Genomic DNA, 24,604 nt, shown 5'->3' on the forward strand with positions numbered 1-24,604 from the left:
TGCATACAAAAGGCAGCCAATCAATGTTTTTCTCTCACATCAATGTTTCTCTCCCTCTCTTTCTCCCTGCTTCCCCTCTCTCTAAAACAAATAAATATTTTTTAAAAATAAAAGCCTATATGATATTGTAGTGAGAAAGGATGTGGTCCTCATGGAATCCATAAGGTTTCCATGACCGAAAAGATATTTATTTTTGAATGGGGTCAACAAGTATAAAAATATTTATTAACTGAAAATCAAGAGAGAAATCAGGGAAAAAATCAGGTTCTTAAAAGAATAAAATAGACTAGTAATATAATGAATTCTCAGGTATCCAGACTGGTTCTTTCTAGCAGATGAATTAGTTTATTGAAGACTTAAGGTTCTTTTCTCTAACTCTGTAATTGCTTGACTCAAGTTCTTATGTGGTTTGTTGGATGGCAGAGAAAAATAAATGAAAGACTAAATTTAATCGATGTATCTACGTTACTTTTGCTTAATATGGGGTTTCAAGGGGAAGGTGACAACTCTCATTACCTTAAAGTGTTTGAATTATCTGTGGAATGCATGTACATATTCCTCACCTCTGCAGATAAATCAGGTCATTGCAAGAGAAAATGCACATACTGAGAGAATAATTGCCTCTTTGCACTGGCGCTCTAAAATACTCTCCCACTTGTCATATTAAAAGCTTTATTTGGTCCCTTTTTCTGAATAATGCATGCGGAGCTCATTTCTCTTTCACCGGTTGGGGCGCGCGGTCGGATGAAATGTCTTACAGCTGGGGTCTGATGGGCATTCTCTCCTGGCGGCGGTAGCTGTCCAGATACTTAAACGCAAAGCCGTGTTGTCATTTCACTGTAGAAGGCTTCTTGTTAAGTGTGAATCTTACAGCAGAACCAAGAAACGACTGCAGCTTTATTTTCGATACTCTTTCTTAGCTACTTACAGGCAGATTTAGAAATAACTATTCACTCACAAGGCAAGAAATGAATTTTTCGGAAGAGACAAGGCAGAGGAGCAGAAGCCTTACGTTTTCCTCTCCGTCCCGTCATCATAGGCAAGAATGGAGAAGGGGTTCGTTTTTTAACTAGAAGAATGTTTGAACTCTGTATATTTACCAATTGGTAGTTGATACTTTAGTCCTCCTAAAACAAAAAACATTTTCGAATCTTGGACTCTCGCCTGCCGCAGGGTGTATATGTTGGCCAAATTACCCGAACGCCGCACGATCACCGGGATAGACCGGTAACTGCCAGCGCCGACAGACCAGGACCCCCGGGTGGTTGACTGAGAGGGAACTACGCATCCCGGCGTGCCCCGCTCACGCACAATGGAGCCCTGGCGTCATCCAGGCTACACGGCGGCGCGTTCCGGGCGCGCCGCGGGATTCCGGTCTGGATCCCGCCCCGGGCGGAGGGCCCTCCTGGGCCGGGAAAACTGCAATTCCCGGCATGCTCTGCTACGGGTGCGCCTGTCTCCGAGAGCTACGGCGCCTGGGAGCGGGTTGGTTTAAAGTGGTCTTTTAGTTCTATGGACGCCGGCCCTCTTGCTGCCGGTCAGAGCCACAGGCGGACAGATGGACAGTAGGGTGAGGCTGCTGGGCTCCGGGCGGGTGAGCCGGGAATGGAGGTGCGGGGCTCATGGGAGAGACGGAGGCTCACAAAAGGCCACCCTCACCTCTCCCTGCCGTCCTCTTCCCCTCCCTGGCAGTTTAGTCTCGCTTTCTTGACCTCAGGACCCTGATTTAAGGCATTTTTGCACTGGACGGCGGTGAAACCGTTCAGGAGCAAAGTTTTTGTGTTAGCCTGGCTCTAGCTGAAGGAGGGAAGGTAATAGGAAGAGGAAGGCCTCCAGATAAGCACCACTATCGCCCCGCCTTTTCTTTATTTATATGTTAGGTAGGAGGTCAGAGGTTCCTGGGAAAGCCATTTCGATGTTAATGAGTTTTGATTTTAGCCGCCTGTTATCCTCCCTGGCCTGCTTATTAGAATGCGGGCGTTAGGAATTTACATTCGTTCATTGCTGTTTCCCCATTCCCTCGCATTTGGGCTAGAACAGGATGGACATTTCTTAAATTTTTGTTGAATTACACCTGTTTGTAGCCACACACAGAATCCCATGCATTGCGCTAGGGTCTGAAGATAGAAGAGCATTAAGAATATGACCCTGTTTTGGAGAAGTTCACATTAGTGTGGCTTGAACACCCACGAACTCATGTCCCTGATCACCCAGTCCCAGAGCACCCAGGCCTAGGTCCCTGAAGTCTTCTGTTCTCTGGTATCCAGCCTCATGGTTTTATAAGCCACGTATATATCGACAACTTCAAAATTTATATCTACAGATCGCACTACCTCCTGGAAATTCAGATCTACAAGTTCAATCTTATTGAGCATCTTTCCTGTTTTAAATTTTATGTCCAAAACAACTCTCGATCTTCCCTCTAAAACTAGTTCTTCCTAATAGGCTTCCATTGTCTCAATTAATAGCAATACCATCCTTCTAAATGCTTCCTTTTCATATGGCCTAGCTAATCCATTAACAGAACCTATCTTTACACTATGTCTGAACTCTGACCACTTCTCACTATTCCATTGCTATCGCCCTGGTCCTAGCCAGTGGCAGCTCCTGCCCTTACTATTTAGCAGTCATCCTACTTCTGCTGTTGACCTTCTACCATCTCTGGGGGTAGCCAGAGTGGTCCCATTAAAAGGTAAGCTGTATCATAGCATCCTCAGCTCTAAATCCTCCAATGGTTCTCAGAGTCACTGAGCATTAAACCCAAACTTTTATAAACAGCCTTTAAGGCCCTATGTGATCTGGTCCCACTATTACACTTTGACCCCACCTCCCACTGTTTCCTCCTTCACTTGTTCCTCTCCAGCCAGACTGATGACCTTATTCTTTTTGGACCCATTGGCGTTCTGACTTCAGGTCTTTGCATTTGCTTTGCTCTTTCTGGACCTCTCTGTCCCCCAGCTATTCACATGGCTCACTCCAGCACCTTCTTCACAGGTCTTTGCTCAAATATCTCAGTGAGGCTTTCTCTGACCACGCTGTTAAAATGGAAGCCCGCACCACAGTCTCCACCCCATCCTCTTTCCTACTTTATTTTTCTCCACTGCACTTATCACCAAGGAACAAACCATGTGTTTTACTTAATGTCTATATTTCTTAGCTGGAATAGAAGCTCCATGATGGCACGGAGTTTTGTCTGTTTTGTTCATTGCTGTACTCCCCAGTGTCCATAAGAGTATCTGGCTTGTGGTAGGCATTCAGGAAATGTTTGTTATGTGTGTGAGTGAATGAGGACAAGCCACTGACCAAGTTGTTTTCCAACTTGGTTGTGATGGACAACGTTGCATCTCTGGCCTATTATTTTGGAGCCAATAGCATGTAGTTGTAGCTATTGTCAGGTATAGGAATGGAGCCTCTGTCCACAGAAGCAAGTATTCTCTTTCTAAAGTCACCTGGCTCTTCCTGGTATTTAGTGACATTGGGCTTATTCATGTTATGCCCTCAGTGAGGTAGCTACATAGGAGGTCCTTGGAAATACTCTCCCTAAACATAAAAACAGGATTGTATTAATTGGACAATGATATATTTTTGAAAGTAGCTGTGAATGAACTTTTCTAAAAATAAAATTTTATATGTTAGTGTTTTTATTATTGTTACTATCAAGCATCAAAATGTAGGTTCAAGACTGTACCATGTATTTCACTCAAAAGCTTCATCCCCTGCCCACCGTCAGTCTGTCCCAGGTACCTTGAGCTCCCCTTCCTTAGGGTGAATTTTCTACAAACCTCCTCTGCTTTAGAGGCTGGGGGCCAAGTTTGTTCTCCCTTCTTGTCTGAGAGTATTTTTCTCTCTGGAAGCCCGAGAAGCTCCAGTGTGGATCCGGGTCAGTGGGTGTGAATGACGATGAAAATCAAATTCTTACCCAGATAGAGATTTTTTTCTTTTTTAAGCAAACAAAGCAATTTGAGTTGCTTTTCAGGCCAAATGTGTATACACCGTTTAAGTAAATGTAGGTATTTTATGCATATCATAAGTACCTTAGGGAAATATCAGCAAAATTATGACATTTCCCCACCCCACACTGTTGGTGGCTCCCTAACTCTGGCCCTAGTTTCATGGCAGCAGAGCCGGCCCTGCGGACTGTCTCAGAGGCTCTTCCTTCTGTTACCCAAGGAACACTATCTTGCCCCAGGTGGTACAGGAGCAGGAGCCTCCAAATCTGGCTTTTTGCAGAAATGTAGGTGAATCATAATTCAAATCTTTGTATATCCAGAGACTCACTGTCTACATAGAGCCTTTGTCCTTCCCTCTGGGAACCGGTGGGAACATGAAAGGGAATTAACAGGAGAGCTTCTTCATCCCATGTCCTTAAGCTGATTGTTGACAAAAGTTTTTAAAGAATTCAAAAAGATTTATGTGTGTCAGAAAGGCATTCTTTTTTATAGAGCAGCACAGAAGAGAGAAATTCTGGTCAGAAGCCCTAAAATAAGAGTTAAAAGAAATTGGTACCCTTTGGTCTACATTATCCTATGTCCCCTCCCCCCAGCCATTGTCATCACAATTCTATTCTCAGTTTCTGTTAAATCAGGCATGTTTGTTTGGATTACACACATAAGCGTTACCACATAAAGTATTTTTCTTCCTCAGTCAGGCTTATTTCACTTAGCATAATAACCTCCAGGTTCATCCATGGTGCAAATAGCAGGATTTCCTTCTTTCTTGCGGCCTAGTGATACTCCATGTTATGTCTGTACATCTTTCTCCATTCACTCATCCTATAAAGGACATTTAGGTTGTTCCCATACCTTGACTATTGTAAGTAATGCTGCATGGTCGTGGGTGTGCAGATGTCTGTTCAAGACACTGATTGCAGTTCCTTTGGATACACACCCAGAAGTGGAATTACTGGATCATATGGGAGTTCAATTTTTAACCTTCTGAGGAACCTCCGTGCCGTTTTCCGTGGTGATTGCGCCAGTTTACTTTTCCACTGACAGTGTGGGGTGGCTCCCTTTTCTCCGCATCCTTCCCAACCTTTGCGATCTCTTTCTATTTGATGATAGTCATCCTGACAGGTATGAGATGACATCTCATTGTGTGTGTTTTTAGTAATTGTGGGTTTGATTTCATTTCCCTGATTTGTGATGCCGAGCACCTTCTCATGTACTATTCATCAGTCGTATGGCTCTGGAAAGTGTCTGTTCATATTTGTTGCTCATTTTTAAATCGGATTTTTTGTTGAGTTGTGTCCATTTTTTGTATATTTTAGATACTAACTTCTTGTCAGATATATGGTTTGCAAATATTTTCTCCCATTCTGTAGGTTGCCTTTTCAAATAAGTTCTGAGGATCTGAGATACAGCATGAAGACTATAGTTAATAACGTGGTATTGTATACTTGAGTGTTGCTGAGAGCAGACATTAAGTGTTCTTACTACACACACTCAACAGTTAACTATGTTAACTGTGTGAGGTGATGGTGTGTTGATTATTTTGATGTTGGTAACCATTCTATAATGTACACATATCAAATCATCATGCTGCACACTTTCAGTATATTCAATATATTCAATGATTCTGTTTGTCAATTATTCCTCAGTGAAGTTTTAAAAAAGTAAAAAGAGAGAAATGCAAGGACCATTCTCTGAGACCTGTGGCAGGAAGATAGAGGGTGCTTGGAGGGCTATGTCAGAATAAAGCAATGCCCTCAATGGCTGTAGCAGGGTTATGTGGGCAAGAAGCTCAGCCGTTTTACGAGTACAGTTCCCCATCATGCTTCTTGCCCCCTTAAATCCTGCCATCAGTTTTCAGACTTCTTTAATTCCTGCTGTGGGTCCTGGGGAGCCCCTTCGGTGACTTGGGCCAGAGGTCATCCCCACTTCCACTGCCTGGGAGGTAAGGGGAAGGGAGACGCATTATTGCTCCGCCAGTAGGGGGGAAAGGTGTGCATGTGGTACTGATGTCCCAAGTGGGACCTCTGTGCGAACGTCGCCGTAGGGACACTGGTGCTCGTGGTGGCTGAGGTTTACAGTCTGGTGAGTGTAGGAGTGTCTGTGCAGGATGGAGTTGCAGGAAGATGTCCTTAGCTTCCCCCAACAACCTTCTCATTGAACGGTGGGAGCAGGATCCATTCACATGGTGGGACTGCTTATACACCACTTCGGTTTCTGTCCTGATACCTGAAAGAGTGGTCTCACTACTCCCATTTACTTTCATATGGTTTGGGGGGAAAAGTCAGGAAATTTGATGTCAACAGGTGTAGCAGTCTTTGCTGTGAAGATAAGTTTACAAATTATTTTTTTAAAAGCACTGCTTCAGTGCAGTTGATAAATCTATTTTATGACAACTGCTCAGAGGTCCAAGTATTGAATTTTTTTCCAGAAAGGCATTGGGAGTGTGTTAAGATGAAAATGTCTGGTAATGAAAGAGGTAATAACTCCCTTAGCCAAATCATAAGTCCTAATGTATGTCTAAGAGTAGCAGATAAGGTAGACTAGATTGCAATGCAATGACGAACTACTGAACATTCTCGGTGACGTGTAACACTATAAGTTTATTGCCCAGTCACAGTGGATGTCATGGATGGGTCATGGTTCTACTTCATGTCATCTTTACTCCAGGATCTTGGCAGATGCGCCAGACCCTAGGTGGGATGTTGCTCATCTCATGCAGAGGGGGAAAAGGGGTGGTGAGTGACAAGTTGGCTCTTAAAGCTCCTACCCACATTTAATTGGCAAAAGCAGAACATATGACCACCCCTGAACTCAACAGCTCAGGGAAGTGAAGTGCTACCACAGGAAGGGGCAGTGGCTGTTTTGAAAAATAATAGGATCTACTACACTAATATTCTGACTTTAATCTCAGGTGCATTTGGAAACTTCAGAATCCAGACCAGTCCTCTCTCCAACCCACATCAATGCTACAGCTTCTGAAACATTCACAGCACTTAAGCAAAGGATGAGGATAGTTGAGAAACAGACCAGTTCTTTGAGGGATGACCTAATAATGTTGGACTTCGGTGAAAAAAGGTAACAAGTGAAAAATAAACTGGATCTCTGTAGGTTGAAGAAATTTGCTTCACTGGTTATTAAAAGGAGTCACAGTGTGGATGGTTTGGCAGATGAACTAGGTATTTACAAAAGAATTGAAAAATAACAGTTTTCATTTGAACATTAATTAGAAAATATTTGCAAGATAAAGAGTTGTCATCCTGTGATAGAGCTACCACCACTGTTCCCTTAAACAGGTATTTGAAGTGTGTCGATCAGGTGCACATTCTTTGATACTCTGTTTACCTTCAACTCCTGATTAAGATCAAATTAATTTTTTGTGTAATTAGAAAAAATTTTGGTTCTTATTTTTTAAATAAACAATAGACTTATTAGTTAAGGTGAACATCTAAACTTGATTCATGCCATTAAACGTGGTCTTCATTTTCTTTTCCCAGATTTATTGTAAACTAAGAGATGTTAAGTCTTAAAAAAAATTCATAATTTAGAAGGAAGTACTCAAAAAAAGAATTGCTTTTTTTCCCTTGTGCTGCTATGATTAAAAATTGGATTGTCAATGGCCTAAGAAATCAGGGTGCATAATCAGCCAATAATCAAATTTACTGGTGTGATTGTCTTTAAAATTACCTACAGGCATACCTCATTTTATTGCACTTTATTACACTTCATAAATATTGCAGTTTTTACAAATTGAAGGCAAGACCCTTCACCTGCAAAAAGATTACAGCGTGTTTTCTTGCACTACTCACTTTATTGCTGTGGTCTGGAGCCGAACCTGCAGTATAGCTGAGGTATGTCTCCATATTTCCTGAGTGTCTCTCACAGAGACCTAAAATTAGTATAGTTGGTTGGTATTATAGTACATAGAATAAAGAACTCTTCAGCAGTTAAAGAGTAAATTTGTACAAATGTTGAGTATATTGGAACAAAATAGGAACACTTATTTTGACCTTGTTTAAATATGTTTTTAAAAAACATGAATATATTCTCTCCATGCTAACTTTAATTCTTAGTTCACCATTATAGAATTAGAATTTAACGTGTTTTTTGTATCAGTTGTTTTTACATAAAAAAATGTTTGTGAAAAATTCACATTAAAATAAACAAGCATTAAAAAGTCAGTGATCTTTGCCCATCCCACATGGGTCCCATCCTTTTTACCTAATAGTGCCCTCTGTATTTAAATTTGGAGGGGCTAACAGCTGCTTGTTAACTAAGATGTATAATTTTTACTGTTAGAAATGTTACATTGACTCAATGGTTGAGATTCCCATAGTACCCATTGCATTGCATAACGTTGTCATATTGGGATCTTTGCCCAGAGACCATTTTGAAACTCCAGAATGTTTACCAGCACCTGTGAGACAGAACATCATTGGTCCTGTCCAGAATCAAGTAATTTGTTCAGGAAAGAAAGATATTTTATGGAAGAACTGTGAGTTTCTGGTAAATCGAATGTGCCATCTGGAGAGCCTCATCCAGTCCTTGAAGTTGAATATCTTTAGTCTGCAAACTGAAAAGGATTTGAATCCACAGAAAACAGGTATAGAGAGAAGAGAATGATCAGAAATTTGGTCCTTTATGGGTGCTTGATGAGTTTATGATTCTTTTCTTTCTTGACCTTTCAACTGCTCTGTGGCCGTCCTGTGCTGTCTGGTAGCTTTTCTGAAGGATCGACTGAATACAATACAGGAGGAGCACTCCAAGGACCTGAAGCTGTTGCATCGTGAAGTGATGAATTTGCGCCAGCAACTCAGAGACATAAAAGAGGAAGAAGACAAGGCACAGGATGAGGTGCAAAGGTTGACTGCCACTCTGGAGATCGCCTCAGAGACAAAGGTTTGAGTCCAGAGTTGTGAAATGCAAACTCACTGTTACGTGTTAGCTGGAGGAGGCAACGGACCCATAAAACTAACTTTTAAAAATAGGCGATGTTGATGTGAGTGTTCTTAACATCTGAAATCTGTCCACATGGATCACTTAAATGATGTGTGCTATCAGTGACTGAGTATTTATAGAGTCCTTACCCTGTACATGTGGCTGAGGGTCCAGAGACAGGAGGTAGTCTGTGCTCTTTCAGAGCTTATATGCCACCTGGGAGAACCAGGCATAGCATGAAAAACAAAATAGAGAAAAAGTAGAGGCATAGAAGATGTTAACGGGCAAGTATAGGACAGTACGTGAATAGTAAAGAGTGTTTTCTGTTTGGGTGGGTTTGAGGGTGTGTATACCCTATCTACAATAGATCAGAGGAGGCTGTAAGAAAGATAGGAGCTGGACCTTTAGGAGACAAAGTAGTGAGGTGAGGAAATGTCAAGTTGCACACACAGGCAGCAAAGAATAGAGACTAGGAAAATAAGCCAACAATTTTGTTTTCCTTCCATGAGCCAGGCAGTATAATAAATGTGCAACATGCTGTTTTGTTCAGTCTTTGTAAAACCTCTTGATGTAGGGTACTGTTGTCCCACGTTAATGGTGAGTGCTGGGGTCCAGAGAGAAGTCCCTTCTCCAAGGCCACACTTCCCTGCCTTCTTCCTGTAACTCAGGTTTGAACCTAGATCTTTCCACTGGGTGCAGTTAGGGGGAAATGCATTTGTTTGTGGGAAATAAGTTGGAAATTAGCTGAGGATCACATTATAGAGGATCTCAAAATCAAGAATGAGTAGTTGGGCTTGGTTCTGTGGGAGGTGATTAAAGTTTTTGATAAGGCAGTGGCATAATGAAACAGGAAAACTAATGCACCAGAAGTGTATAGGAAAGTCAATAGAAGAAGTTGGAGGCAGGGAAAAGAATTAGGAATCCATTGTGTTATTTGAGGCTTGAGCCTTATTAGGTCTGAATTAGGGTTGTGGCATTTTAAAAAGAAAGAGGGATGCTCTGTGAAGACAGATACACTAGAATATGGTACTGGACAGGGGCTGAAGGTAGGAGAGAAGACAAACACGATTTCTGAGGTTTTTACATGTGTGCTGCCATTAATAATGTAAAAGAATAATAGTGAAAGCTGTGTTTTTCATCCTTAACTCCTAAGCACGAATCATCTTTGAGCCTAGAAGAAATACAGTACTTAAAAAAGTAGAAATATATATCCTGTAAGAAAAATCTCTATCAGTTACCAGGCTTTCCTCTGATTATTGAATTTTATGTAGGAAGTGAATGTGAGTAATTCCTTTTTATTGTCTAAAAGGAAAAATGATAGAAGTCATCAGTTCAAGCGCAACAGAACCTCTCTGGGTTCTGCCGGAGAAAAACCCATGACTCCCGATGGCAGCGTCTTATGAAAAGGATAGGACCTATTTATTCAAAATTATACAGGTTCAGAATAATGGCAGGATTTGTTTTTAAGTCCCAAAGTCCCGGAAAATCCATACACACACACAGTCCTGCCTCCCGCTGCCGAACCAGGCCGGTCCAGTGTACTGTGTCTCAGAAAAAGAAGTCCACAGCTCAGCTGGGCAAATTCCCATTGGCCTCTCCCAGTCGTCTGTGCTCATCTAGACTCCTGCTCTTAATCCAAAACCACACGGCCGCTCCTCCTGGTGGGCCAGTGAGGGTTCTTCTGCACCCTTTCCAACCACATGGCCACGACAGCAGGGCTGCCTCCAGCTTGAGTTCAATCCTAGTGCAGATCTTCCTCTGTAACCCCATTTCTGACTCCTCCCACAAAGGGTTACACTGCCAGTACTCTGGTTTCTTCTGCCTTTCTCAGCTGCCATTGTTAGTGTGGGCAGGCCTGGCCCTCTGACTGGGGGAAGCGCCTCCTGGCTGCATCACAGGTAAAAGCACCACCTATCTCTCTGGCTCCAAGCCAGCTATTAGCATTACTAAAACACAGGCCAAGTTCTTTAGATATTCGAAGTAACTCTCAATGGCTCTGCTCCACTTCCACTTCCCCCAGCCATATTAGTGGAGGTTTGGGGGCTTCTCAGCCTGCACCCCAAGTTCTGGACCTCATTCCACACCTGTTACAAAAGTAATAAAATATCTTCTTTTAAAGTAGCTCGTTGTAGCCCTGGACGGGTGGCTCAGTTGGTTGGATCATCATCCTGTGCACCAGAAGGTTGTGGGTTTGATTCCCAGTCAGGGCACATACCTAGGTTGCAGGTGCAGTCCCCAGTTGTGGCAGGAATGGGAGGCAAATGATGGATATTTCTTTCTCTAAAAATCATTAAATATATCCTCAGGTGAGGATGTAAAAATAAATAAATAAAATATCTTACTGAAATGCATAATGGCTTCAGACTCACAATAAGTAATTATAACTGTATTAAGAATAGTATTTATAGGTTGCTGGGAAAAGTCTAGATAGACAGTTACTCCCTATCATTTCAGATTATTTAGAACCTTTTCTACTTTTAGAAGAATGCAGCCCTTATTGAAGAGGAACTGAAGACCACAAAACGTAAAATGAACCTTAAAATTCAGGAGGTAAGATAAAAAGTTCTGGAAGATGCAGGGGGCATTGGAATTGTTATAGAATAGACCAGTGGGGAGGGACGGGCAAAAAACTGTTAAAGGAACCCGTTGGGAAACCCAGATACTGTTACCAAAACAAGCCCCCTCTCCTGGGGTCTTTCTGTACTATAGGTCGACTTGCCTGCTGCCAGGTGTTAGGAATTGTGGCTGTCAATGCCAGAATTTGGTGGAAAGGAACTACTTACTCAAAAGTTATACAGGTTTAGATTAATGGTGGAATGTTGCCGTTAAAATCCCAAAGTCCCATTAAAACACCCACAAACACACACAGTCCTGCCTTCCCCCTTTTGCCCAGTGTGGCCAGTCAAGGGTACCGTATCTTAGGAAAAGAAATAGAAGTCTACAGCTCAGCTAAACTCCCGATTCCTCCCAATAATCCGTGCTAGGCTGGGCAGGTCTCCCACCACCCCCAGCACTATCAGCTGTGTTGCTGTGATCTCCCGTTCTTAACTCAAAACCACGTGGCACCTCCTCATGGCCCACCATGGAGAGTCCTTTCACCCCTTTCCTTCCTGCAAGGTCTCAGAGTGTTTCTCTTCCCTCCTGGCCACCCGCCTTTAGTTTAAGTCCCAGTCTGGAACCTCCTCCCTAACCCTTTTCTGACTCCTCCCACAATCGGCTTCGCCTGCTAGCACTCCCATATTTTCTGCCTTTCTTGGCTGCCATAGTCTGGGCAGGCATGGCTCTGTGGCATGGAGCGAACCACCTCCAAGCCCCTGTGCAGGCGCGATAGGGGAAGCTGCCTCCCAGTTACATCAGGTGTTAAAGTCATGCATACCCTTCTGGTTCCACTCAGGCTGGAAGACTAGTCTGCCGTTACTGATATGCAAAGTAACTCAATGGCCCTGCTCCACGACTCCCATCCCCCAGGCAGATGTGGGGGGAGGCTGGCTGCACCCCATTACAGAATTGCAAAGAGGAAGTAAAGAGGATAGAATGAACAGAAACCTTTGAAGAAGAAAATACATGACTGTGTAATAGGAAGATTTTTAAAATATGCCACATGGAATTTTAAGTGAAAGCGCCTACCCTTAATTGGCATAAGACTTCCTTTTGCCTCAATGTGGCCATAAAACCAGAAATTTTAAAAAAGTACATGCTGCCTGAGCCTGGAGGGAAATAGTTACCACAAAGTTCTTGCGGCTGTCTATATACTAGAGTTAGGTGAGCACCTTCATACAAAGACCTTTTAATCTAAAGTGGTGTTTAAAATAAGAAGCTTTTAATAAGCCTGCTCATTCAATTTTACTGTGAACCTTTCATTTCAGCCAAAGGTTTGGTAGACAACAGATTGGGAATTGTGAAATAAGTGGCTGCCGAACGTTGTTAGACTAAAAATTTGCAGCTGAAAATAGAGTCAGAATAATTACTAAGTCAGTATACTCACACAGTGGCCTAAAAACCTCAATACTCCCTGACAGAATAATAATTGATGTTAGTCCAAATCAAAAAGGTCAAATTATATTGAAAATATTCTATTATACAACACAGAGAAGTAGATACACTCTTTAGGAAAATTCTCATGCCAAATTATTTTTCAAATTATGAATTTTAGTGTTTAAGGTGCTAAGCGTGGCTATCTGGAAAATTTTCTTATGTACTTTGCCTGTAATTACTGATAAAAGCATGCTTGTTCATACTTTTATTAAGCTTAGCACATTTGAAAGTTTTGTAAATATTTTAATAGACTTTTTTAAGAGATGTTGTAAATTTATAGAAAAATTGAACAGAAAAGGACTTAGTTCCATTAAGTCCTTTCTCCCCATCCCTATATTATTAACATTGCATTATGGGGCGCATTTGTTACATCTGATGAACCAGTATTGATACATCACAATTAACTAAAGTCTGTAGTTTATATTAAGATTCATTCTTTAGTCACTGCAGATTCATATAGAATAGTTTCACTGCCCCAAACACGCTCTGTATATTCATTCCTCAGCCCATCTCCCAAGCCCCGGCAACCACCGGTCTTTTCACTGTCCCTGCAGTTTTGTTACAGTTGGAATCACATAGTATGTAACCTTTTGGGACTGGCTTCTTTCACTTAGCATATGCATTTAAAGTTCCTCCGTGTCTTTTCATGGTTTGAGAACTCATTTTATTGCTAACCAATATTCTCTTGCATGGATATACCATTGTTTGTTTATCCCCCCCTATTGAAGAACATCTTGGTTGCTTCTGAGTTTTGTAATTATGTGGACATGTTTTCAACTCATTAGGATGAATACCTAGGAGCACAGTCGCCGGATCGTGTGGTAAACTTAGGTTTAGCTTTGTAAGAAGCTGCCAGCCTGTTCTACACAATGGCTGGATTCCTTTGCACTCAAACCTGCAGTAAATGAGTTCCTGTTGCTCCACATCCTCACCAGCATTTTGTGTTGTCAGTATTTTGAATTGTTGCCATTTTGATAGGTTTGTAGTGGTATCTTATTTTAACTTTTAATTCCCTAATGACATGATATTGAACATCTTTTTATAAGCTTATTTGTCATTTGTGTATCTTATTTGGTGAGGTGTCTGTTAGGTCTTTCGCTCACTTTGTAACTGGATTGGTTTCTTATGTTGAGTTTTAAGAGTTCTTTGTATGTTTTGGATTATAGTTCTCTATCAAATACATGTTTTATAGATTTTTTTAACAGTCTTCAGCTTATCTTTGCATTCTTTTAACAGTGTCTGTGCAGAACAGAAGCTTTTGATTTTAGTGAAGTCCAGCATAACTATTTTGTCTTTCAAGGATTGTACTTTGGTGTTGTATTGGGTTGGCCAAAAAGTCCTCTTAGTTTTTTCTGTAAAATAAAGGACACATTTTTCATTGTCAACAACAACTTTATTGATTCAGATATTTTGAGTATGTCAGCTATCTCCTGCGTGGCATAACGTTGATTGTTCTCAACTAACATCTTGATTTGATCTCTGTCAACTTCAACTGGTCTACCCAACTGTGGAGCATCGCCCAGCAAGGAATCTCCAGCACTAAACTTTGCAAACCACGTTTGACACATTTGATCAGTCACAGCACCTCCTCCATACACTGCACAAATCATTTTTTGTATTTCAGTTGTGTTTTTACCTTTCTTGAAATAATAAAGCACAATATACTGAAAATGTTGCATATTTTCTTCCATCTACAATATTAAAATAGCTTCATAAAAATTCACCAGTTTTGAGACTTTTTTTTTAATGACAGCTGCCACAATAACAAAATTGTTTCAAATGAAGTTAAAGATAACTAAGCACTACTAGAGCCATCTTACAGAAAAAAACCAAACAAACTCTTTGGCCATCCCAGTATCTAAAAAGTCATCACTAAACCCAAGGTCACCAAAATTTTTCTCCTGTTTTATCTTGTAGATATTTTGTAGCTTTGCATGTTACAGTTAGGTCTTTGATACATTTTGAATTAATTTTTGTGAAAGACATGAGGTCTGTATGTTATATTAGAGTCTGTGTTTGTTCCCACACCATTTGTTTAAAAGACTGATGATGCCCTGACCGGTGTGGCTCAGGTGGTTGAGCGTTGTCCCAGAAACCGAAAAGTTTGATTCCCGGTCAGGGCGCACACATAGGTTGCAGGTTCAGTCCCCAGTCAGGGTACTTGCAGGAAGCAGCTGACCAATGTTTCTCTCCCTCTCTTTCTCCCTCCCCTCCCCTCTCTCTAGAATCAGTAAAAGAAAAAAAAAATTGTTTTAAATAAAAGACTCTTGGTGATTGCCATTTTTATTTTTTAATTGGGAAAGTCTTAACTCTGAGTGCTATGACAAAGTCTTGACTTTTCATTGAACTTCATTAAGGACCTGCAGAACTGTCCTAGTCAGAAGTCATGTTAAGAGTACTGGAGCAGGAAGGGTGTATTAGTGTCCTAGGGCGGCCATAACAAAGCACCACAGACTGGATGGCTTAAACAACAAGCTTATTTCTCTCATTTCTGGAGGTTTGAAGTCCAAGGTCAAGGTGTCAATAGCTGTGGTTTCTCCTGGGGCCTTGGTTTGCAGATGGCTGCCTTCTCCCTGCATCTTCATATGGTCTTTTCTTCATGAATGCACAGCCCTGGTGTCTCTGTGTGTCCCAACTTCCTTCTCTTACAAGGACACCAGTCAGATAGGATTAGGGTCCAGCCTCATTAAAACTTAATCACCTCTTTCTTTTTTTTGTAAAAGATCTTATTTATTTTTAGGCAGAGGGGAAGGGAGAGAGAAAGAGGGGGAGGGAAACATCAATATGTGGTTGCCTCTCCCATGCCCCTAACTGGGGATGTGGCCTGCAACCCAGGCATGTGCCCTGACTAGGAATCAAACCAGTGATCCTTTGGTTTGCAAGCTAGTGCTCAATCCACTGAGCCACACCAGCCAGGGCACTTAATCACCTCTTTAAAGGCCCTGTCTTATAGTCACATTTTGGAATACTGGTGGTAAGGGCTTTAAAATGTTAATTGGGGGGAATGCAATTTAGCCAATAATACAGGGTTACACAGAGACAGACAAAATATGGTTCTGACGAACATAAAACAGATGGACTGATTGCCTTTAATAATGATTTAGAAATGGATACCTCAGTAGAATACTTATCAAATAAAGATTTTCTTTGTAAACCACTTAAATTGTATCTTGAGCAATAATTTGATCCACAACGTAGAAAAGTATATTGAGCTACTCTATATTATAAAGTAATTATAACCTGATAGTTTTAGTATCAGATTATTATAAAATAGAGCCTAAAACTATGGCTAACTCTTAAATAAGATTGCAATATTTAACTGTCACTGGGTGAGGGTGGAATTTCTAAACTTGGAAAGAAGGAAGAGAATTATAAAAACATTGATAAATTTGTCCATATAAGGATTAATAAACATTTCTACATGTAAAAAAAGGCATAAAACCAAAACTAATATAACATAATAACACTAGACAAAGAGTTAAACATCTTCCATTTTAAAGAACTTCAAATTGACTTAAAAAAAAAACCAAACCAAAAAAATGATGGGCAAACAATAAACTAAAATTTCAGAAAATATGTAAAGAGCTAATGTCATATTAGAAACTATTAATCTCACTAGATAATGAGATTAATGAAAGTATTAAAATGTGATTTTTTATTTATTAGCTTATCAGACTTAAGAAAATGATAATACATTGTGCCAATAGGTTTTATCAAATACTACTAATAGGCTAAAATGGGAAGGAAAATTATATCAAAAGTTTAAAAATCATTTATACCTTTAATCTAGTGATTTCTCTTGTAGGAATTTATCCTAAGGAAATAGTTATAACTGCAATAAAATATTTATTCAAAAGCATGTTCTTCAGGACAGTATTCAGGATAGAAACTAGAAAAACATGAATGTTCAATATTAGGAGTTATGAGTAATATAGATGTTTCCAAAAAGGGCTATCTTATAACAGTTCCATGCTAACACATTAGCCATGTCTTTCAACTTTTTAAAAACTTTTAAAACATTATAAAATATATCATTCACATAGAAAACACATATAAAGTTAAAATGTCCTGTGACATCTTCATTGGGCCTTAAAAATAGGATTTCTTTTAACTTAACATGACTTCATAAAAGGAATAACATTCTGCAATTTCCGTTTTCAGCTGGAATAGGATCTCCTTACCTCATGATAGAGGAGACCCCTCCTCTTACCTCTGATTCATTTTATTGTCATTTATTGAGAGAAATAAGGTGTAGTGTACCCCAGTTCTTGAGTGTAAGTTTTGTCTACTATTTAAGTTACTTCAGTATTTGTTTAGACCTTTAAATTTCAAAATAGAATTGAAACAGCTTTCAGAGTCGGTTTATAATATTATGGGATAAAAATACATAGATGAGGAAATAAAAATATAGGAAAATAAATTTAAAAAATAAAGCCAGGAAGAAATACAGAAAATATATATACTAAGGTGTGATATTAGTGCTTTTCAAACTTCTTTTTGTCAATTCATTGTAAGGCATAGTTCGCACTGCAACACTGTGCTCATGTACATATACACAGACATAATGAAGCAACACTTACCTTTTCTTGTTACTTGCTGTGTGTGCTGATATTTGCTTGTTACTCTTTGTTTTTCAAGTGCTGATGCTAATGAGTCTTGACCTGCAATTTGGGAAACAGACTTGCACTGTGGGACAAGGGCAACAAATTTGACTCTGTATTTCTTAGACAGTTATCCATTAGGGAGAAACAAAAGCATGTTTCTGCATAGTCATAAACTAATGAAGAGTGTTTGGGGGTGAGATGGCGTGTCTGGTGAACTTTCCATGGTGACTTTGAGTTTTGTTAATCTGCTGTGTTGCTCTGTAGCTAAGGACACAGCTGTCTCAGGAGAAGTACCTGAGGGATTCTCTTGAAAAGTCTGGATCAGCTATGCTACTCAGAATACAAGAAATGGGGTCAACGGTGGAGGAGGAACGGAAACAGGTAGGGATATTTTTCTCCTCTGATTTGCGTTAGGGAAGGGAAACCGAAAGAGAAAAGCTGGTAAATTTATGTATAACCCTATAGTTGTGATAATTTCCTTTAGAGTTTTTCAAGTTATTTTTCTTTTAGTAATCTGTTGACATTCTTACTACAAGTTTAAATATTTTAGTGCAAAACAGAAAGAATATGATATCATTCAGTCTGACAATTTCTGAATGAGAGAGCAAGGACCAGACAGGTTAACTTGCCTTGGGCTTTGGAGAGGTGAATGGGTAGCTCCTGGGACAGTGTCTTTCCCCCTGTATCATACAGTCTCTGCCACAGGGGTTGATCTTAGAAGGCATCAGCCTGGTCTCATGTTATGTGTATGTGATGTGGATAGAAACTAAAGATTAAACTAAGCTAATACTTAAAGCAAAGAATCCTAATAAGTAATAAGTAAAATAATTAAGGATGTGTCACATGGCTGTTTTCAATTCTCATTATTTATTTTAATGGTTTTTCTTTATCATAGTTGTTATTTGAAGTAGCTATTATAATTAGGCTACTTTCCATTCTAAGTACCAAGGCAATTAGTAATTCCAAATCTTAATACCTATAACTGGATTACATACCACTTTTTGCCGTGTATAATGCACTCCCGTGCACAATGCACACCACGTGTTTTGAGCTCATTGTACATGGGATTATTATACCAATTATTATGCCCATGGTATGTAACCATTATACCATGTGTAATGCTCATATATATTATATACCCACATACCCATATATATTATATATAGTCTATATTATATGTAATATCATATACTCATATATATTGTATGTATAATATAACCCTTATTTTTCCCTCAAAAACTGGGGCAAGAACAGTGCGCATTATGCATGGCAAAACAGTCAATCTTCATTTTAACTTAATTATTATTTAACCCATTATTTTAACAGTTATTTTAATGGCTGTCCTTGATAATAGAATTATAAAAAGGATTCTTAAGGAATTTGTGTAATTATTATTATTATTGTTACTACTACTTTATTTTTTTATTGTTCATTCTATTACAGTTGTCCCAATTGTTTTGTCTTTTGCCGCCCTCCCCCGAGCCCGCCCCTCTCCCACAGTCGCCCCCTTCCGTTGTCTGTGTGTGAGTCTTTACCGCTTGCACTGCCAGCACAGCAGCCACTAGCCACACAGTGTTATTCAAATTTAAATGGGTTAAGATTTAATAAAATTAAAGTTCAGTTTCTCAGCCACTCTGGCCGCATTTCAAGGCTCAGCGGTCCCTTATGACCGGAGACCTCTGCGCGGAGAGCCCACGGGGGGCGCTGTTGGGCGGCGCCGCCCTAAGGCATGGCCCTCTGTTGAGACCTCAACCTGCAATGGTTGGCACACTCCCCTCCTGCCTCTGGCGATGTTAACGTGGAAAGTCTGCCGCACACATGTGCGGTGACGTAGTTTATTAGAAATGTTTACCTTACAGAAAAGGAATTTTTCTTGTACAATTTCAGGTGCAAATTTTGCAGCAAAACTGCACTGCCCTGCGCAATTCTATACAGAACACACAAGAACTACTGGTACAGGAGCAGCAAAAAAAAGGAGAGTTGGAGACTGCCATCTCAAAGCTCCAGTCTGATCTAAGTATGCAAATAGATGCTAGAAATTACACTTTAATTAGTTGTTTGAGATTTTGTGCTAAAACTCTTAAGATCCCAAATTCTTGAAGTGACCAGTGTTATCAGTATTTCCCATGGGCCTGAATGTAAAAAATTGCTGATTTTCTTTCTATCTGTTGCCCTGAGAGAATGTTGGTGACCCCTTTAATTATAAACTATTCTTTATCTAGATTTTGTCAGGTTTATTTAAGTGTTTGTGGACTTGGGAGCATTTGGTTTCTAGAAATCTAGAAATCCTTGCTAACCTACTGATTCTAACGATTTATCATGTCAGGCTCACCACTCTTTAAGTTACCAGTCTGTTTTGGTTAACGTGTATTTATAGAAATGGATGTAAAGTACCTTAGAGCTTAGATTAATCTTCTCACTTTTACAGATGAGTGAACAGAGTCCTTAGAGGTGACAGGTAGGAAACGGAGAGTCTAGACTTGACCCCAGGTGGCTCAGAGTTACGCATCTTTCAGCCCCTCGGCCCCTACCATTTTAGTGTTTTTAAGGTGTGGTTGCAAAGCAGTTTCCAGGTAGTCGCAGCTGTAGAGATCACAGAGTTACAGTGCAGGGCTTCACGTATGAACGTGCCTCATGGCTCACACAGAGCTTTCACAATAAGGATCTCGTGGAACATGTAAAATTATTCGCACTTCCCGAAGTTACAGATGGAATAAATGGTGAAATAAGGCATGAATGCAGATCTTTTCATTCCAAGCCCAGTGTTCGTGCCTGTGTGTCTTCCATGCTCACGGGATGTAATGGGGCAGGGAATAGCAAAAGGGAAATGAAAATTATAAAGAACATACAGCAAAGAGTAATCCAGTGTTCCGCCTTACTGCTTAGAGCAGAAAGTCCTCTTTTTCCTTATAGTTATTGAGTAATGAATTATTCAGAAATTCTCACTGATAATACCCGGAGATAACTTTCTGTCTTCCTATGATTGCATGGCTACAAAATATGTTACATTTTATGGTGCTGCCACATCATCTCTTACAACAACCTGAGAAAGATAAAATACATCCTATTCTTCAGAAAAATAAAAAGATCTCTATCCAAGGACCCACAGTAAAGAGGATAGCTGGGACTAAAACATTAGTTCTCCTGATGAAGTGATGTTTTTAAATGTTACTTTCTCACTGGATTAATGCTTTATTTTTGAATTATGTAAAGAATATATGAGAGACCATTAAAAAAATGAAGATTAAAACAACTAATTCAAACATGAGGAAAAGGAAGCCTGTTTGAATGCCAACTATATGCTTGATATTACATAATAGAATCTGTACATGCCTGCAATTTTATTTAAGGTATAAATAGTAATGTTAACTGGATTAATGAAAGGAATGCCTTTAGATATTTGCTTCAATTAATTTAAAAATGTAATTATTTATAGTGTTTATTAGCAATAAATATACATATCTCACACACTAATTACAGTGATTAATTTGTTCTGTCAAGTAAGATAAACAGTTTCCATTCATTCTTACTTCAATTAGTGGAATTTTCATAGTAGATTTCATAGTTTATCTTTTTGATCCTTCACATACTTTAAATTAGAATTTACTCTATTTGAAATGAGTCTTGGACTTAGACATTCAAAAAGTGTAAGTTTTCTGCATGGATCCTATGTAAGAGGTGAGGTTTTTTGCACTTTTTAATTTTCTGTCTTTAGAATATTTAAGTGGAACAAAAGTAATAGGTTCTTACGCATTTTCTATGAAGCCGAAACATTACTCAGAAAAGTTTACATATTTTGGTTACTAATGTACAACGCCAGACTGTCCTATTTCTCTCTTTGGTCTTATTTTCACTCTACATACTTTGTAGTTTCAAGTCTTTTCTTCTCCACACACAATCATTCTCCTGAGCTCCAGATGGAATGTTACTGCCAACTAAACATCTGCATGTGGATGCCTTGCAGATACCTCAGAACACAGGATGAAAACTTCAAGTATTGTAGTCCTTACTCATTCCATCCCCAAATCTGCTTCTTGCCCTGTATTCCTGTTTAGTTGCAGCGTCCACTGTCCACCTTGCTGCCCAGGTCTGAGCACTGGGTATTGTCCTTGACTCATCTACTGCCTTGGTCCCACCGGGCATCCACCAAGTCCTGGCGGTTGTTCCTGCTTGTCACTTCCCGAGTCTGTTTGTCCTCTGCAGCCCCACTGTCACTGCCGTAGAGCCAGCTGTCATTGTTTTGCACTTTGGTTACTGCCACAGCTGCCAAACTGGCCGCTCTGGCTTTACCGAGCCTCTGTTAGAGTGACCTCTCTAACAGAAGACTTTTGGTCGTGTGCCCCTCTGGCTGTAACCTCTCAGAGACCCATCATCCTCTGTGCATGGGTAAAATGCGACCTTATTTACCATGGCACATGACTCTGGACTAGTCTCTTGATAATTCTTTGACATAGTTTCTATAAAAATGTGATAGGAATACTTGCCTTCCCTTTATATCCTCAAAATATCGACCAAAAAAAAGAAAAATATCAGAGCTTCTCAGGGGAAATATACCACGTGATTTCAATGTAGTTCTAAGTTGTTATTATCATAGTTATGTGGACTTTTTGTTTTTAGTTTCTAGAGATGACCTCATTTCCAAGTTGGTTGAAGAAAATCAGGTGAGTTTTGAGGGGGGAGAGGACAGAGGTGGCCTTTCCTCTCTTGACTAAGTAATACTTCCTCACTTGTGTTAGCTTATAGTCCTTCTGATTCTCCTAAAATCTTTGCTAAAAAAGTGTGTGGGTTGTATGTTCAGAACTGTTGTCAACCAGGTATTAGGCAATAAATGATTTGATGCAGTTATTAGTGTTTGAAAAGGTGAATTGGCAAAAATAATGAGACTTAATATCTTTTTATGCCTATTACATACTAGTTGTTATAAACTTTTTTTTAAATGTTAGAAATAGTAACTACTTTTTGGTGGTAATGGTTGCACAACAGTGTGAATGTACTTAATGCCACTGAACTTAACACTTAAATGTAAACTTAAAAATTCTTAAGTGAACTGTATACTTAAACATGGTTAAAATGGTAACTTTTATGTTAGTTATATTTACCACAATTAAAAAATGGGAAAAAATGAAATATTACTACTTTTATATCTTAATACAGTTCTAGATCAATCTCACTGTGTAGATCCTGTTTGCAGTAATTTTTCTGGATTCTTATCTCATCTTGTGTTATGTGATAGTAGGATTTCAGTTCCTTTGGATTTATTGAGGCTACTTTTGTGGCCTAATATGTGATCTGTTCTGGAGAATGTTTTATGTGCACTTGAAAACAAATGTGTATTCTGCAGTTTTTAGATGAAATGTTCCATAAGTGTTCAGTGGATCTCATCTAGTGTGATATTTAAGGCCATTATTTCCTTATTAGTTTTTTATCTGGATGATCTATCCATTGATGTGAGTAGGGTACTAAAATCCCCTGCTATTTTTGTATTACCATGGATTTCTCCCTTTACATCCACTAATAATTGCTTTATTTATTTAGGTGTTACTATGTTGGGTGCATAAATATTTATAATTATTATAACCTCTTCTTGGATTGACCCCTTTATAGTTATGTAATGTTCTTCTTTGACATGTTTTACCTTTTTTGTTTTAAAGTCTATTTTGTCTGGTGTAATTATTGGTATTCTAGCTTTCTTTTCATTTCTGTTTGCATGGAATATCTTTTTCCATCTCTTCACTTTCAGTCTGTATGGCTTTCCATTTGAAGTGAGTCTCTCGTAAGCAGCATATAGGTGGGTCATGTTCTTTGATCCATTAAGCCACCCTACGTCTTTTTGTTGGAGCATTTAAAACAATTACACTTAGAGTAATTATTGATAAGTATGTATTTATTGCCATTTTATTCATTGTTTTTAGGTTGTTTTTATAGTTCTCCTCTGTTCCTTTCTTCTTCTCTTGATCTCTTCTTCCATGCGATTTGCTGCTTTTGTTTTAGTGCTGTATTTAGTTTCCTTCCTCTTTGTTCTCTGCATATCTTTCTAGATTTCTGGTTTGTGGTTACCATGAGGTTTCTGTAGATCATTTGTTTTCCATAGCAGTCTGTTTTAATCTTTTCAATAAAGTTCAAATATAATCTATAAGGACTACATTTTTATGCTTCATGATTTATGTTATTGTGACATAATTTAGATCTTTTTGTGTTGTGTATCTCCTAACTACTTATTATAGTTTGAGTTTGATAGTTTTTTCTTTTAACTTTCATAGTAGCTTTTTAAATGTCAGATTTGCTGTATTTATTGAATATTTCCCTTTACCTGTGAGGTTTTTTCCTTTTTCATATATTCTTATTTCTGGTTATGGCCTTTCCTTTTCTATTTATAGAAGACCTTTTAACATTTCTTGTGCAGCTGGTTGAGTAGTGATGAGGTCCTATAGTTTTTCTTGTCTGGGACAGAACAGGTATTTTAATAGAGATGCATGTAATAGCTCTTACATGTTAAAAAAAAAAAAGAATTTTTCCCCCTATAGAATGTGCAGATGTCTTTCAACAAGGAACATGAAAAAAATGCATACTTGAGGTCTGAAATAATATCCCTTCATGAAGCATCAGAAAAAGCACAGGTAAGTCTTCTCATTTCTCTAATTTTTTAAGTGTTATTTAATTTTGTTCAATTAAGGAACCAAGAACCAAGATTAATCCTGAAGATACACATTCATACCATTACCATCATCCAAATTTTAGTTTTTGTAAGATCGACTTCATCTATGAAATGTTATCAGATTGACTGCATTTCTCATTTCACTCTCCAAATTCCTGTTTGTGAGATACACTGCCAGATCACTCCCTCACACTTTGTCTGCTTTCTGATTTTCTCCTTACACAGCACATGCCTTTCTTTCCTCTTATTCACTTATAAGCAGTTTAACGTCAAGGGCTGTGTCTTAGACTTTCTTTGTGTCTTCTGTAGCAAATAGCATAGTAGGAACCTAATAAACGCTTGCTGGATTTTGGCGATGTGTGTAATCATTTTCTATGGGATAGTAGTTCCCAAATTTAGCTGATGTTTTATGTATATGCATATGT

At 39.2% G+C, this 24,604-nt stretch overlaps 1 protein-coding gene across 2 annotated transcripts in view; it reads left to right on the forward strand.

Moving 5' to 3' along the window:
* Nucleotides 1–1,420: 1,420 nt before the first annotated feature.
* Nucleotides 1,421–24,604, forward strand: part of CCDC150 (coiled-coil domain containing 150) — a 69,736-nt gene continuing 46,552 nt past the window's right edge. For both annotated transcript variants that reach the window (XM_045198494.2, XM_053918898.1), the window contains exons 1-9: nucleotides 1,421–1,570; nucleotides 6,862–7,025; nucleotides 8,330–8,550; nucleotides 8,668–8,846; nucleotides 11,367–11,435; nucleotides 17,789–17,905; nucleotides 19,412–19,541; nucleotides 22,142–22,185; nucleotides 24,049–24,141. In XM_045198494.2, the coding sequence (XP_045054429.2) occupies nucleotides 1,559–1,570; nucleotides 6,862–7,025; nucleotides 8,330–8,550; nucleotides 8,668–8,846; nucleotides 11,367–11,435; nucleotides 17,789–17,905; nucleotides 19,412–19,541; nucleotides 22,142–22,185; nucleotides 24,049–24,141 (1,029 nt within the window). In that variant the 5' untranslated portion in view covers nucleotides 1,421–1,558. The remainder of the gene's footprint in view (nucleotides 1,571–6,861; nucleotides 7,026–8,329; nucleotides 8,551–8,667; nucleotides 8,847–11,366; nucleotides 11,436–17,788; nucleotides 17,906–19,411; nucleotides 19,542–22,141; nucleotides 22,186–24,048; nucleotides 24,142–24,604) is intronic.

This window comes from Desmodus rotundus, chromosome 2 (assembly GCF_022682495.2).
Source record: "Desmodus rotundus isolate HL8 chromosome 2, HLdesRot8A.1, whole genome shotgun sequence".
In the NCBI taxonomy this organism is placed as follows: domain Eukaryota; kingdom Metazoa; phylum Chordata; class Mammalia; order Chiroptera; family Phyllostomidae; genus Desmodus; species Desmodus rotundus.